General features: G+C 41.4%; 1 protein-coding gene across 2 annotated transcripts in view; it reads right to left on the bottom strand.

Moving 5' to 3' along the window:
* Positions 1-17,614, bottom strand: part of CDK19 (cyclin dependent kinase 19) — a 103,440-nt gene that overhangs the window by 20,986 nt on the left and 64,840 nt on the right. For both annotated transcript variants that reach the window (XM_063311171.1, XM_063311163.1), the window contains 4 exons: positions 7,015-7,158; positions 6,745-6,814; positions 3,965-4,037; positions 2,815-2,912 (listed from right to left, as the gene is read on the bottom strand). In XM_063311171.1, the coding sequence (XP_063167241.1) occupies positions 2,815-2,912; positions 3,965-4,037; positions 6,745-6,814; positions 7,015-7,158 (385 nt within the window). The remainder of the gene's footprint in view (positions 1-2,814; positions 2,913-3,964; positions 4,038-6,744; positions 6,815-7,014; positions 7,159-17,614) is intronic.

The raw sequence follows: 17,614 nt of genomic DNA, 5'->3' as shown, positions 1-17,614 counted from the left end.
ATTGTTCTCCATGCTGTTCAACATCTACATGAAAACACTGGTGGAGAGTCAGCCATAGTTTTGGAGTAGAATGTTATCTAGTTCCATTGCTTTTTACCATCTAATTCCAAGGAAGCAAAAGTTGTGCCTGAATGTTGTCCATGTTTGATAATGGGCTGGATAAAGAACAAGGGGAAATTAAACACAGCCAAGACAGAGGTACTGTTGGTAATCAGGAACCTAAACGTAGGAATTGAGCCTCAGCCTGTTTGGCTAGAGTTGCATTCCCTCTGAAAGAGCAGGATTATTACTTGGGAGTGCTCCTTAATTTCAGATATGACTGGATTCACAGGTGGAAACCATGGTAAGGAGCATCTTAGCACAATTACACCTAGCACAACAGTTGCAACCCCTGAGTTTGGTTATTCATATTCTGCTTACATCCCTTCTTAACTACTGAGATTATGTTCTACATGGGGCAACCCTTGATAAGTGTCCAGAAGTTAAAAATAGTGCACAATATACCAGCAGATACAATTGATGCAAAATGTGGTAGCTAACCTGATAACCTGTACAAGGCCCAGGGATCATACTGTATGAAGTTTGTACTGAAAGATCTGCACTGCTTGCCAATTTCTTACTGGGAAATTGTTGGAATTGGTCTTTAAAGCTCTGAATGCCTTAGCATCTGATTATCTAAGAGATCATAATTCAGAGCTTTAAAGATCTGTTGATACTTGAAATTTATTTTAACTATCAAATCTCCCAAGTCAAGCAAGGTAGAACTAGATATTTCTAATAAAAATATCTCCACTGTGAAAGGTTGAGGGCTGATAAAAACTAGATTTCCTGCCTATCCAGCCCCTCAATATGTTTGTTTATTTATTTATTATTCACATTTCTATCGCCACCCATCTCCCCCCAAAAAGGGGGACTCTGGGTGGTTATACTGAATTTGGAAGACTCTGTGAGTGGAGGAAGCTATGGCACAGGTAATTACTGAAAATTCAGCAGAAAGGTGACTGCACATGCCCCCTCTACCCCATTTTTTACAGGTTCCCCTCAGCCTCCTGCTCTACCGTTCCCAAGGTTCAGCAGGTTTCTTTAACTTTAAAACAATTTGGGGAACATCACAGGGTTTGCTAAGAGAAAGGGAAATTGGGGGGTCTGTCTCTGCTAGTTCTATTATACATCCTTTTCCCTGAATCCAATTTTCCTATAATTTTTTATTATTTAATAAAAAGGCAAATACTAAAAAAAATGAAAAGAAAAATAAATCTACAAGGAAATAAAAAACAGCTGAAAGAAAAGTAAGAAAAAATACTTGGGAATGTATATATACAGTATTTGCCTATGTAATTTCAAGGAGCATGTTAAGTATTTCTATCAAGAATGACATTTGTACAGACAACAGTAATCTATTGAGGGAAACATTGTTAACATGGCCAATAACTGATTCTTCATTTTAGAACAATAAAGCCCTTTGTTGTTATCTCAATTTTTCAGCCAAAGCAATTTCTCATATTTTAAATACCACTGATTCAACAAAAGATGTATTTTACTTTTCTAATATTTTGCAGTAACAAAACATAGAATTCCATTCAATTGCTTTTGTTGCACCAATGTATATGCATCCGAAAATATGGGCAATAAATCAACAATTTAATTCATTATGAAATGAATTCATTATGAGCCAGTTTGGTCTAGTGGTTAAGGCAACAGGCTAGAAACCAGGAGACTGAGAGTTCTAGTCCCGCCTTAGGCATGAAAGCCAGCTGGGTGACCTTGGGCCAGTTGCTCTCCCTCAGCCCAACTCACCCCATAGGGTTGTTTTTGTGGGGAAAATAGGAAGGAGTATTAGGTATGTTCACTGCCTTGAGTTATTTATAAAAATAATAAAGGCAGATAATAAATAAATAAATAAATGGTGCTGATTTTTCCCAATTCCTTCAAAAACTATCAGCCAAAAGCACTAATAATTAGGTATTGCTACCCAGATGGTATGTGCCATTTTGTTTACAATCCTGCCAAAACTATATAGAAAGGCTATAATTAATTATTTTTGAGAATATGGCATGGCATCAAACTTCATTTTAAATCAGTTGAAAAGCACTGCAGCATAAGAAGAATTATTTGTCTGAAGTTTCTGTCTCATTTAGCATCTATTTCAAGAAGTGTTCCTAAAATCATTTTTAGCATTACTGCTGCTTACAAAGGATTTAGCAAATAATATTTGATAAGTAATTTATGCCCATCAATAAGCCTCTGTCACCTCACTGAGCAAAATAAATCTAGTATGCTCATCCTATAGGGTAAAATTCAAGTTATTTACTAAGCAATCCTATCCATGTTTAATCGGAACTAAGTTTCATGAATTAAATGGATTTAATGCCCAGTAACAGAGCATAGAAATCGAAGCATACTTGCATAAAACCAGAGAAAAAGCTGATAAGAATGTCATGCAGGGCATCTATCACCTCTGCAGCATTGCCTCAGAAGCTGCAAATTGCAATGAAATCCTTAACTAGGAAAGAAATCTGTATAAATGACTGGAGTATGTTCATTCTATTTCTAAATTCAGTTCAGTTTAAATATAAATGTCCCTACCATGTACACTACTTTGAGAATGGAGCCCCTGATATGCCATTTAAAATCTGAGTGTGGCTCTATTATAAAAGACAAATCTTTTATGTTATTCAATATACATTTCAGAGACATCAAACACACTAATGGCCAATATTTTATTTTTATATAAGTTTAGAGAGTAATTTGGAGAGTAAATTATATTGTTCAACAGTAGAGGAAGGAATCCAAAGAACAGGAAAAAAAACATACTCTGATGTAGGCAATGGGTCTTCCTGGAAGTAAGGATCCTGCAAAGCTTGCTCTGAGGTAATTCTTTTGGTCGGATCCATAGTCAGAAGTTTTTGAAGCTGCAAAGAAGTCAGCTTATATGAATTTATCAGTAGAATCCACTGACATGCAGGGCCATTAATACTAAATTAGAGCAAATGCAAACAAACTTATGGGATTCTATATACAGAAAATATGCATCAGTTCATAGTAGTTACTACTATAGCTATAAAAAATTCAGCACAACCCAGTGCAATGTGAACCAGTAACTTTTAATTCAGAGAGTAAAGCCTCTGAGGAAAACGTAAAATGTAGAGGTCTCCCTTACATTCATCATAGCACAGCACAAGAAGGAAAAACAATTCTGGCAGGCTGAGGCCAAATGGCAATCTAATCCAATCCAATCCAATCCAATCCAGTCCAGTCCAATCCTCATTCCACAATGGTTCCCCTTCCATCTAAACATGGAGCCAACATAATGCCCCTATTAGACTTGTCCTCCCACAGTAATTGATATTCAGAAATGGAAAGTAAGTTGACCCAGTGCACTTGGCAATAAATCACACAACTTTATGGAGTGCCTGGCTCAGTCAAGGAACCTCAGTCAAGGATGACTGACCCAGCCAGTATTTTCCACTCAGCCTATGCTACACTGGTATCATGGGAGAAAATTGAAGGCAAGGTTATTAGACATGCCAATTCCTGGAAAAAAGCAGAGATATACACCTAACACATTAGTTAATAATATATGAATTATTAATGCCAGCTTTGGTAAAGCTTTTAATAATATTAAAAACATCAAAAGAGCTGGCCACTAGAAAGAATTTAGATTCTTTGATGCATTATAATTTACAGAATATCTGTACATTTTTAACCTCATTTTCTGCCAGAATATGAGGTTAAGGTTGACATCTTATATATCCTTTCCTGAGAGTAAGCCTCACTGAAATAAATGGGGCTTACTTCTGCGTAGAAATGTAAAGGATTGTGCTATTAACTGTACAAAACAAAAGATGACCTCAGCAGCAACAAAGCATTTCTTCTACAGCTATTGTAGTTGTACATTAATACTGTTAGTATTAGTGTAACTAACTTACTAAAGAGAAAAAGATAAAACTACCATGTCACTTACCAAAAGGAATACTTTGCTATCAGGCTTGACTTTATGTTTTTCCATGTATTTGATTAGGCTACTGTTGGCGTATCTAGAAAAAGAAACGAACAACGAAATCAAAGGAATAATGCAGCATCAAAAATAAAGAAAAGTTTTACTATATGTTAATTACACTTTGCAAGCTTTTATTTACTGGTCCATACAACGGACCACATACAGATAGTAGTGGCAGTTTTTATTAATATACAGGTGCCAATCCTGTTTTATCTGAATAGATAAAACTAATGTTGAAATAGGCTCTACTGTGAATAGATTAAAGCAGTTATAAAGATACACTAATCTAGGTTTCCCTAATGTGTCATAATATGTGTCTGCATGTATATGTCACTCTCTCTCAGCCAAACTCACCTCACAGGGCTGTTGTTGTCGGGAAAATAGAAGGAGGAAGAAATATTAAGTGTGTTCACTGCCTTGAGTTATTTATAAAAAATAATCAAGGTGGGAAAAAAATAAAATTATACACACACACACATACATACATACTTTAATGGTAGTCTTTTTTTACAAAATCTGAAATGATTAATAAAACTAATGTGAAAACATAATTAATGAAAGCATAAAAGCAACAGGCAACAGAAGCAAAGATAATAAAATAGATATGGAGTCTAATAGCACCTTCAAGACTAATCAACTTTACTGGGACATAAGCTTTTGTGAATAGCAGCTCACATCATCAGATGCACAGAGTACAAGCCCACACTATGGATCTGTGGGAGTGAGCTATCATGCAGGAAAGCCAATGCTCCAATAAATTAGTCTTGAAGGTGCTATTAGATTCCATGTCTACGTTGTGTGCACTGAGTAACATGGCTCTTCCCCCCTCACCAAAGTTAATGAAACCAGAAATAAAAATTAAAATAGGAAGCAAATATTCTAAAAATGTAGATCAAATCCTCTTGAACGCTCAAGAAAAGTAAGGTAAGATTTGGACCACCATATGTGCGTTGCAAAACTCCACCAGAACAGCAGCAAGGAGATACAAAAAGCAATGCAGATTTTAGAGCCCAGATATGGCAGTATCACATAAGATAATAGGATTTATCATTTGCCCATGGTCAGGAATGAAATGTGATAATTTGAACCCTTGTTCTATTCATCATCCCAAATTCCAAGCAGCAGTAGAATATCTGGAGAAGGGCCTCCAATGAAGATTTTATTTGCCAGGCACATAGCCTAATAATGGGAATCTGTGGTTCTTAAAGTGTTAATGATGATGGGAATTGAAACTGAACAACTTGTGTGAAGGGCACAAGTTGCCTACATCTTGAACTGAGTCTGGAAACAAACAGGCATCTTATGCAACTCCTTCAAAACTGACATAATTTACTGTCCCTGTTAGGGCTACTGTTCCTGTTAGGACCTGACTCCCAACTCCTAAAAACAGCAACTAAAAAGCAATTATCCATTAAACTAGATTACTGAAAAAAGAGCCTTTAAAGGTAATAATCTTTAAAGTAGACTTCTGAGCTTGGTTTTGATACTGATCACAAATCCCTTGGTTGATCATTTATTCAGAGGGACCCAGATACTTAACAGCATGTATCTGCCTTAATAAGCTACTATTTTGCACCTGGGCTTCAGCTGGTGAACCTCAAATTCCAGGAAAAAAAGGTTGATCCCACACAACACAAGGTTGCCCGTTTCTTCTAAAGCAGCTGAAGGGCAACTTGTATAACAAATGATAATCATCCAAATGGGTCATGGAAAGCACTTGTATTTTAAGTCTCAGGAAGGAATTTAAAAATATAGGTAGTCCTTGCTTACTGATTTTATTAATTAATTAATTTTCTATCCCGCCTTTATTATTTTTATAAATAACTCAAGGCAGGGAACATACTGTACCTAATTCTCCTTCCTCCTCCTCTTTTCCCCACAACAACAACCCTGTGAGGTGAGTTGGGCTGAGAGAGACTGACTGGCCCAAAGTCACCCAGCCAGCTTTCATGCCTAAGGCGGAACTAGAACTCTCAGTCTCCTGGTTTCTAGCCCATTGCCTTAACCACTAGACCAAACTGGCTCAGCAACCATTTGAAATTATGACAGCACTGAAAAAGGAGATTTACAACAGGTCCTTGAACTTGCAGCCACTGCAGCATCCCTGCAATCAGGTGATCACAATTTGAAATCTTCAAAGCCAACTTTCAACAAGCGAAGTCAATGGGGAAGTCAGCAGAAAGTTGAAAGTCACAGGCACGTGACATTGTGCTTAACAACTGTGGTGGTTTGCTTAATGGCCACAGCCAGAACTGACATCATAAGTTGGGCTTGGTCATGTGATGTTTCACTTTACAACTGTATTGCTTAGCATCAGAGTTGCCAGTCTCAATTGCAGTTGGTAAGTGAGGAATACCTGTAGCCATATTCAGATATAACTCATGATTTAGTGTTATGTGCTGTAGCGAAAGTCTCAATATGACATACTCCCTCTTTCTGTGAGGGAAATTTTACATACTGTCCAAATCAAATATGTTTCTGGGCCATGCTGAATTTATCCTGTTTTTTCCATTTAAGTTTGACAAATCTGTTTCCAAAATTGATAAAAAAAAAAAGGGGGGGGGGAGGAAGAATCTGTTACCAACCATGATTCTTTCATGAAGAGAAAGGTACAGAAGGGTGAAACTTTATGCCCAGGTCTGTATCATGCTTCCTTATAGTACCAAACTTCATTCCCAAATAAAGATAATAAAATACCAATAATTATATATTTAAAACATAATGGTCAGAAATATATAACTTACGTTGTTCGTCTAAAGTCTTTTTGAAGTGTAGGATATTCTGGCATTTTCCTAATGTCTTCCCAGTCTTTATCTTTGTAAAGTAAGAAATTTGGAAGGTATTAAAAAACACAAAAAAAGATACTGTACACAGGCTATCTATATGCATATGAATTTGCTGGCCAAACACCATAATGAAATTGAATGGAATACATGCATATGAGGAAAAATCAATTTATTGAAAACAATCCAGATCAAAGATTTATTATAAGACTTTAAGGGACACTGAATTACCTGCAGGAAATCCCATGACACTAAATATGCGATCAAGCTGATCATGATGAAAAGGATTGCTTGTTTTGATGTCTTCCTGACGACAGTGAAATATAGGTTCTGAAGTCAATAGCTCAGCAAATATACAGCCAATAGCCCATATATCTAGGAAACATTATAATATATAAAATCTAAATAGTTACAGTTTTTTAAAAATAAAATACTACATTTAACTATTTATCACGGTAGGTATATAACAGTCAGACAAAAAGTGAAATAGTGGTGTTATAACAAGATGAACAAATAGTGCATAAATTTCACTTGAGGACCTACTTCAGACAAGTAAGGTATTACCATATTTATATATAAAAATACTATCCTGAATTTATGACAACTCCCATTACATGAAAGAGTGGATGGGACGGAACAGAACAGAAAAAAAAATGCTATGCAGTGTCGTCCACAACATCTACTTCACCTAGAGTCATCAAGTTCCTGCAACATTCTGGATGAAACAAGCCTATTTCAGGGCTGGACCATCTCAAGAACACCACAAACTGCTTCCAGTTTTCCCAGAATGATGTAAGTCTGGGAAAGGTTCATGGCTCAAAAGGAAACAGAAAGTTCTACTCCTGCCTCAGTGAATTTTGCACATCCTGAATCAGTGAGCTTCTCACATCCTTAATAGCAATGAATACTCAAGATTAATAGCCTTTGACAGACCCTTTTAAAGCCACTGAAATTAATGCCTGTTACTACATCTTGTGGTAATGAATCCCACAGCTTGGTTATGCACTCTGTGAAGAAGTCACTTCTTTTGTACGTTCTAAATCTCCTTCCAGTTAGCTTCAGCAGAGGATCCCTGGTTCCAATGTTTTGAGAGAGAAATTTTCCCCCTAACCATTTTCTCCATGCCATGCATTATTTTATGCATGAGTCCCCAAAGTTCTAGTCTTTTTTCATAAAGTGCTTGAGTGCCTCAATGCTTTTAGTTGGCCTCGTCTGCACTTTTCCCAGCTATATCTTTTTCTCCAATGGGATGACCAGAACTCTGCACAATATTCCAGATAAATAGATTTGTATAAAGAGATTACAAAATTAGCAGTTTTATATTCAATCCCTTTCCTAATGATCCTTAGCACAGAATTTGCCTTTTTTATAGCTGCTGACCATTGAGTCAACATCTTTATTCAGCAGTGGCCTCAAGCTATTTTTCTTAGTTACAGGCAGTTCAGACCACATCAGTGTACTGTGTATGTTCAGACAAGACTTTTTGCAACATGCATCGCCTTACACTTACTTAAATTGACTCTATTTGCTATTTGGATGACCATTCAGCCTAGTTTAAAGAGACACTTCTGAATCTTTTCACAATCACGTTTTCAGTTTGTTGCTCTGACTTGTTAGTAATAATCCACAACTTGGCCAGCTTATTATCTGGAGTCTGTGGTAAGACAGAGGAAAGCATCTCTTGGCTGGAGGTGACAAATGGTACCAAACTGTGATCAGAAAACTCTAGGGAGTCAACAGAAGCTAAGAGAAAGGACTTCCAAAGCTTAAGTTTAAGGTTGAAATCTATGGAAATCAGGGATTAGTCAGGACCAACTAACTGGAAAAGCATTCATTCCCACAATGGATCTTCAAACCCTCCTTCCACAACTCTGCCACATCCTCTCTGCAACTCCTGGGCACAGTCAGCTATGAATGCTACCAGCCATGTTACTCCAAGAAAATACCTTCTATTGCTGGTTTACCAGGAATGATGCAAGTGATAACCCTCTTCCTTTAGTAGCATAACCCATCAGGGAGATGTGTGCCAAACGTTAGATTCCTTTCCCAGAATAAGCCCCACTGGTTCATTAAGAATTCTAAATCTTTATTATATCTAGGTTCAAGACTTAGAAGAAACTTTGAAATAAAAAAGGGAGTAGGAACAGACAGTTACAGTACTTTCTGAAAGGAATGAGCTCAGTTTCTATCAGTTTAGAGACTAGCTGCTCCCTCAGTCCCTGGATCTCACACAAATGAACATGCTCTAAAACAGATTCACATAATCCAGAACTCATAAAACAGAATTGTCAAGGCCTACAGAGCTCTCAAACCAAATGAGCAAAAATCACATGGAGTTCAGGAAGGCATCTTCAATGCTGGTCAGGGGTAAATTAAGTTGCTAAGTTGGACATAAACTGAATTCTTCCTCCCCCACCTGCTTCTCACAAGAACAGGATCTATACCACAACTAGCTTCACTGATGCTAGCTTGCTGTCCCAATTCACTAAGTACCAGTTTGGTTACTGCTGGTTGGGGGCTTTGCTCTTACCTAGCCTTCAGCCAACCTTAAAGAAAAAAACACATAAGACAAAAGCAAAGACAAAACGGAGGTTGCCTTCCCCATTTTTAAAGCCCAGAGGGGATACTCACTCTCTTGATTGGCCTCTTGGCCTCTGATTTTCTGGGATTCAATTGTCTCTGCCAATTATCTAGATGGACAGATCTACTAAGTTGCCTTTTTAATCTTTCTGGTTCTGGATCTCATGACATAGAATTTCCCCACATTTACTACAGCTAGCACACATGGGGTGGGGCAGTAGGAGAAATCAGATGGCACACCAGCATCATGGATGTGAAAAAAGTCTAATAATGAAACTCTGGAAGGGCAAATTAAGTTGCTAAGTTGGACATTGGAAGCCAGGGCCTCCAAGACTATATTCTCTGAAATGCTACCACTTCCATGTGCCAGATCAACTAATACAAGTTAAAGGAACTCAGTAAGCCAGTATGTGAATGAAGGGTTTATCTTTGTTAGATACTACAGAATAATTTGGGACAAGCCCTGTATATAAAAAGGGATGACATCTGTTATTACTTAATTATTACTATTAGTATTTAAATCCCACCTTTCTCTAACAGTTCAAGGCTGTTTATATGAAGTTCTCTTCTAATTTTATTCTCACAAGAGTAACCTATGAGGTAGGTCAGGCTGAGACTGACTGACACAGTGCAATAATTTTGGATCCACCAGATTGGATAGAACTTGACAATGAATGTACATTAAGAAGGAAAACCTCACAGGACTGCTGAAGAAACTGAATGCAAGCCATCTGAAGGGAAATATGGATAATATGGTTGTACAAACTGCTGTAGACAAGTGCCTTGGGAACATATATGAAGCATCTCTCTTTGAACTGTTAAAGCAGTCACATCATTTATTAGGCTCATGTAGCTGCTTCACAACCTTTTCAACCAAATAATGGCTTGCATCAGTCATGAAGTCCAGAGCATGGCACTCTGAGCAACCTTATCCATAGCAAACTTGTCCCAACAGGCAATCAAGAGTTCAGTCAGGCTTTTTCCCCTTTAATTAGCCTATAAAAATAATTTTTCAGATCACCTGAAAAATCTCTGTAGGACAAAACTGTGAAGAATACAATCTTAGTGAAAAATTATTCTTTGTTACCTTCACTATCTCAGAATAAGTTTGATAATTAGCATTAACAAGTGTTTGTCCAATTCAGCCCAAATCTTCTGTTCATCTGCATTCAACATACTTGTTTCATTCCCCTCACCAATAATTACATTTCATATATTTAAGGCATTATCTTGTTTCTGCATATAACTTCTGAAGCTTCTCCCAAACAGTAGTGGGTGTTTCTTTTAAATGAGTAAACAAAAATAGCAACACATGAGCCTGGGCCAAGAAAATAACTTGAGAAAACATCTCAAGACCCTCCCTGGTTTACACAAAGAAAAAGTTTGTGGTGGGGAGAAGCACATTCAGACTTGCAAGATTCTGTTGTTATAGTCGTTACAATAAAAATAGTTCTGACCTATATGGCATTGGTTTCTAAGTCTGTTCTACATTGTAGGGTCGATATCAATCTTGTAAGTCTCAATTCCCCGCCCCCCCCGCCTGTCATGTTCTCATTCTAATGTCTGGTTAACATTGTAACGTTTCACATGTCATTCTCTGTTCTGTATCCCTTCACCCGGGGTTTTTCCATTCTGTTACACTCCCTTGTTTTGAGGGCTTGGAATGCATGTTTGGGTTTGCGCTCCTGTTCAAGGTTACGTTCCCAGGCGCGTCTAACGGCATTCAGCACCTGGGAGGGGGAGCGTCCTGACGGGCGATGGGGCGGGACCTGCCCACAAGCAAGGCTTTTAAGTTTGTATTTGGCGCGCTTTTGCTCATTCTCAGCTTTCTCTGTATTTGCACACTATTCTTTTAATAAATCAGTTATCTTTAAGCCCGAGCTTGTGAGACTGAGTATTTGGGTTTAGGCAATCATTACATAAAGCTGAGAATCATTTTTTCCATTTTCCGCTGGCCCCATCCAATCCTTGGATAAGAGGGAACGCCAGCGATGACCGAACCTCAACTTCGCGTAAGTGAGGGAGGCGAAGAGGAGCGGGAGGTGGCCAAAAGCCGGCCAGCGCTAACCTCGAGAGCGCAAAGAGCAGCACGTCGGGAGTTGCGAGATACCCAATTGGACGAGCTGCTGACATCCATACAGGAGAGTCTCAGGAGTGAACAGAGATCTGTTATGGAAAGAACCACGGGGAGGGGGTCTCCCCAATTGTCCTGGGAGCACGAAGTCCCCTTGTCACCGAAGGTGGTGATAACCAACCAACCCCCGGAGGAGCCGGTCACTCCGGCCCGTATGAGGGCATTGGAAGATAAAATGGATTTAATAGTGACGATCCTCAAGGATCTACCCAGAGAGGATCAGCCCAGAGAGGCAGAGCCCACCCCGGAGGATTGGGAGGAAGAGCCGTCACAGTACCCCAGGCACAGCACCCTGTCGACCCGGGGGAGAAGTAAGACTCGATCAGCCCATCAAAGGGGAGAGCGAGAGGCAAGACCTCCTAGGGATCGACCACCTGTGGGGGCTCGGCGTACGCTGTCATTCGCGGCACCGCCACAGCCAGCTGAGCCGGTAAGAACCTTCCCACCATTTGGAGTGAAGTTTGATGGGGATCCCGCAACACTCTCCTTCTTTATTACGAATGCCAAGCATTATATAGAAGATTGGGGTCGGAACTTTCAGTCTGAACATGGCAAGGTCAATTTCATTGCCAACAAGCTGAGAGGAAGGGCAGCGGATTGGTATGTGCAACTATGCCAAGCTGAGGCAACTGAGTTAGAGGACTTCGATGAATTTTTGTGGGCACTCAAGGAGCATTTCGAAGACCCCCTAGCTCAAGAAACGGCCAAAAATGACCTGCGCAAACTCTACCAAGGGTCCCTCTCAGTTGCTAAATATGCGTTGGAGTTTAAAGCTTTAGCAGGAAAAGTGGAAGACTGGTCTGAGCCAACAATCATCGAATTGTTCAAGCAGGGGCTAGAACCCGAAATCCTTCGATGGGCGCTAGGCAGAGACGATCCCAAAACGCTATATGGGTGGATTCAGTTGGCGGGAAGCGCAGAAAATGCCCTACGAACCTACGCCCATACCAAAGAGCTTAGACAAACACGTCTTGCTAGAGGAGCGCGCACATCTGGCCTTGCCAGCCGACCCAAACCGAAAACCTGGGAAGAGGAGAGGGAGCAACGGTTCTCCAAGGGTCAGTGCCTCAGATGTGGGAAAGACGGGCATCGAGCCACGTCGTGCCCGAGACGCCGTCCTGAGGAACGACAGACGAAACCCACGGTAAAGACGCCTGCTCCTGCTCCACCGCGAAAACTGAAGGCGGCCCTCGCAGAACTGGACCCCCCCGACCTACCCTTCGGAGAAGAGGAGGAAGAGTTGCAATTCGAGCAGCCGGCGGGAAAAGCCTACCACCTGCCCTGAAGGGCGCCCTAGGGCAGGTGGAAGAAACCGGGCGTAACCATGATTCGGTGAGTGGAAACTTCCCCACACTGACTGTTAAAGTTAAACTGAGCTCAAAAACCAAAACTGTGGAAGTGTGGGCCATGCTAGACTCGGGTTGCTCCCGTTCCCTAATGCACCCTGACGTGGTAGCAGCTCTCGAACTGCCCACGTTCCCTTTGGCAAGACCCATGATTTTCACCCAATTGGATGGAACTATGGCGGGAGGGAAAGCAGTCAATCTTTCCACGGGACTGGTCGCTTTGCAGATGGGCTCCCATCAAGAAAAGCTGCCATTTGTGGTAGCTCCAGTGGGGGGCCCTCTGGTAATCCTGGGAATGCCTTGGTTTGTGCAACAAAACCCTTTTATCAACTGGCTCCATAGAACTGTAACGTTTGCAGATGGATTTTACAAAGTACCCGAAAAGGACTTACTGGAGGACATGGAGGGTGGAGGGGTAGCGTATACTACTGTGCAAACGCTTCACCCTCTTGAAGGACTACCCAATCAGTATCAGGATTTTGCTGAAGTATTTGGGGAAAAAGAAGCGGATCGCTTGCCACCCCACCGAAAAACGGACTGTGCCATTGAGTTTTTACCAAATGTAAAATTGCCTCACCCAAAAATATACCCCATGTCTCCCAAAGAGCTTACCACGCTAAGGGAGTTCATTGACAAAAACCTGGCTAGGGGTTTCATTGAGCCGGCAAATTCCCCGGTAGGAGCTCCTGTCCTATTTCGGCCAAAAAAGGATGGGTCATTAAGACTCTGTACCGATTTCCGCGGGCTCAATGCGGTCTCAATATTAAATAAATATCCTTTGCCCCTGATCAAAGATATGTTATCACATCTGGCCAGAGGCAAAATCTTCTCAAAACTGGATTTGAGAGAAGCTTATTTTCGCATTCGCATAAGGAAAGGGGATGAGTGGAAAACAGCATTTAACTGTCCTCTTGGGGCTTTCCAATATAAGGTCTTACCTTTTGGTTTATCTGGGGCACCCGGGGTTTTTATGCAGTTAATCAATGAGGTCTTGCATGACCACCTATTTAAAGGGGTACTGGTATATTTGGATGATGTATTGATTTATACTGAAACCATGTCAGAACATATCCACTTGGTGCGTCAAGTATTGGCTAAATTGAAAAAAGCAGAGTTGTACGCAAAACTGTCAAAATGTGCGTTTCATCAGTCGCAAATTGATTACCTAGGTTACCGAATTTCAGCTCAGGGCATTGAAATGGACCCTGCAAAAGTAGACGCTATTGTGGCATGGGAGCCTCCTCGTACCAGGAGACAATTACAAAGTTTCCTTGGATTCTCTAATTTCTATCGGGCATTCGCCCAAAATTTTGCAGAAATCGCCCTCCCCCTTACGGAACTGTTAAAAACCAAAGGACAGGGGGATACGCGACGTTCGAAGAACCCAGGCGCGCTCCTTAAATGGACTCCAGCCTGTCAGCAAGCGTTTGAAACGCTCAAACAACTTTTTACCACAGAACCAATTTTACAGCATCCAAACCCCTCTAAACCCTTCGTGGTACAAGTCGATGCTTCTGATTTTTCCATAGGCGCAATTTTGTTACAATCTGACCAATCTGGCGATTTAAAACCCTGTGCCTACCTCTCTCGCAAATTCACTGAAACAGAGAGACGATGGCACGTTTGGGAAAAGGAGGCTTTTGCTGTAAAAACGGCTTTAGAGACATGGCGACACCTATTGGAAGGTACTTCCAACCCTTTTGAGGTCTGGACTGACCATAAAAACCTGGAAGCTCTAAGCACCAGCCGAAAACTCAGTCCGAAACAGCTGCGCTGGGCTGAGTTCTTCAGCCGCTTTGACTTCACTCTTAAATTTATACCAGGCAAGAAAAACTTTTTGGCTGATGCACTCTCGCGCAGACCCCAAGATGCTGGCCCAGGGCCAACGGTCCAAGGCACCGTCTGGACCGACAAACAATTAAGTCTGGCAGCGGTGACTCGCAGCCAGACCCGAGCACAATCGACTACGCCTCCAGCCGCTCAGCCTCCCAGCGGCTCGCCTCCCTTGTCAATTCCCTCCGATTTGCAACAACAGTTGCTCTCCCACCTTAAAACAGATACTTGGTTACAAGCCAACAGACACATGTTAACTTTCACCGATGATCTTGCCTGGCGCAACGATCGTCTCTATGTACCCGAAGCAATGCGAAAAACCATACTCCAGCGCTGCCACGATGACAAACTAGCGGGGCATTTCGGCTACGTGAAAACTTTGCACCTCGTTCGCCGCCAATTCTGGTGGCCCACTTTACTCAAAGACTTAAAGGAATATGTTACTGCGTGCCCTGTATGTGCGGCGATAAAGCGCAAACCGGGCAAGCCCCAGGGTCTCCTTCAACCCGTGGCCACTCCGTCTGTCCCTTGGCAAGATATCTCCATGGATTTTATCGTTGATCTACCCCCTAGTCAACGAAAAACTGTCATTTGGGTCGTCAAAGACTTTTTCTCCAAACAAGCCCACTTTATCCCATGCGCTTCTATCCCCACAGCACAACAGCTGGCACGCCTCTTCCTCATCCACGTGTACCGCCTCCACGGTATCCCCGCCCGTTTGGTGAGTGACAGAGGCACACAATTTACGTCACAATTTTGGCGGGCATTTTTAAAACTTTTGGGTACGAAACAATCACTTTCTACTGCTTGGCATCCGGAAACGGACGGATCTACAGAGGCGGTTAATTCTACATTAGAACAATACCTCAGAGCTTTTGTTAACTACCAACAAGACAACTGGGTCGATCTACTCCCATTTGCTGAGGTCGCTTACAACAATTCCATTCATCAAACCACTGGTCAAGTTCCCTTTAAAACAGTTTTTGGACGTGAATTTGTTCCTATTCCTGAACTTCCTCATCCTCAACCACTCCCAGCCACCCTCGCTGGCTGGGCAGACTCTCTCAAAGACTCGTGGTCTAATATTCTACTCGCTCTCCACCATGCCCAAGCTACCTATAAACGCCATGCTGATGCCAAGCGTTCCCCAGACCCATCCTTTGCAGTCGGGGATAAAGTTTACTTATCAACTAAATTTATCAAGTCCCCACAACCCTCTAAAAAACTTGGTCCTAAATTTGTCGGTCCTTTTCCAATTGTTGCTCAGCTCAACCCTGTTACGTTTAAACTTGATTTACCTCACAACCTTAAACGTTTACATCCTGTTTTCCATTGTAGCTTACTCAAACCCTGCCTGTCATCGGACCGTTGGCATCCGCAACCCACTCCTCCACCTCCCCTCATGATAGACAACCAGCAGCACTTCGAGGTGGCATCTATTCTCGATTCCAGACGCCAGCGCTCTACTCTACAATACCTCGTCCGCTGGAAACATTTCCCTCATCCTGAATGGGTTGCTGCTCCGGACGTGCATTCTCCTCGTCTCGTAGCCCAATTTCACTCTGCCTATCCTGACAAACCGGCTCCCTGATTTCTTTTGGGGGGGCAATATGTCATGTTCTCATTCTAATGTCTGGTTAACATTGTAACGTTTCACATGTCATTCTCTGTTCTGTATCCCTTCACCCGGGGTTTTTCCATTCTGTTACACTCCCTTGTTTTGAGGGCTTGGAATGCATGTTTGGGTTTGCGCTCCTGTTCAAGGTTACGTTCCCAGGCGCGTCTAACGGCATTCAGCACCTGGGAGGGGGAGCGTCCTGACGGGCGATGGGGCGGGACCTGCCCACAAGCAAGGCTTTTAAGTTTGTATTTGGCGCGCTTTTGCTCATTCTCAGCTTTCTCTGTATTTGCACACTATTCTTTTAATAAATCAGTTATCTTTAAGCCCGAGCTTGTGAGACTGAGTATTTGGGTTTAGGCAACCATTACACCGCCCCTTTATCTTGTCTGGGGTTTGTCTGAGATATTTTCTCAAGTTATTTTCTTGGTCTGGGCTCAAGCGCCCCTTAACTGACTGTTTCCTTGGTAGAGGTTCTTCCTCCTGTCCTTCAAGGTCATTCCCTATTCCCTCTATGGTCTGATTGCCTTTTACAACAGGAAACCAGAGGATACAGATTTCCTATTCCAGTATGAACTGATAGGGTGGGAGAATGCACTGATCAAGAATGGTAGTTTGACTTACTATGAAGTATCTTTCTGGATATCAGAAGGCAGACCCAACACTCCCATTCTATTTAAGAGGGGAATTAGATTAATGCAGTATCCAAGTGGCCCAAGGGCTGAGATGTGAGTTACTTTACTGTACAATATTAAATGTTTAAACCTTATTCTTCCATTCTCTGAAGTTTTAACAAGTTGGCTGTTACAGTGGAATACACAATATAGGAGAAATTAAATTATACTCAGCTGAACTCAAAACACTGAAGGGAAACAGGTTCCTCTATAGGAAAGGAAGAAATCTTAAGCCCTACTTTCCACCAGAAAACACGTTAGGTTCATCTCTAGTGACCAAGGATGGGAACACAAGGCCTCTGGAAGTTAGAGTGCTCCCATTCCCTTAACCCCTTAAATAGTGTCCCAAAATTAGTAATTTTCAGACAAGTCTGGGTATTTTTCAGTAATGGAGAAGGTTCTAAGGCATTCATGCTGGCTCAGCAAAGAAAATAAGGATGCTCAGAGTAGGCCTGTGAATGATTTTTTTTTCCTGATCTTGGAAGATTAGGGACATAGAACCAATAAGAAAAGAAAGGCAAGCAGAGAAACTGGAAGGTTTTGTGTTGGATTTAGCACAACAAAATGAAAAGTCATCCTGAAAAATTATTCAAAAGCACTCAGCTTAACTGACTTACACTATAAAACCTACTCTTGACTAATACAT

Source organism: Candoia aspera, chromosome 1 (assembly GCF_035149785.1).
Source record: "Candoia aspera isolate rCanAsp1 chromosome 1, rCanAsp1.hap2, whole genome shotgun sequence".
NCBI classification, from domain to species: Eukaryota; Metazoa; Chordata; class Lepidosauria; order Squamata; family Boidae; genus Candoia; species Candoia aspera.
This window is presented reverse-complemented; position numbering and strand designations above follow the sequence as displayed.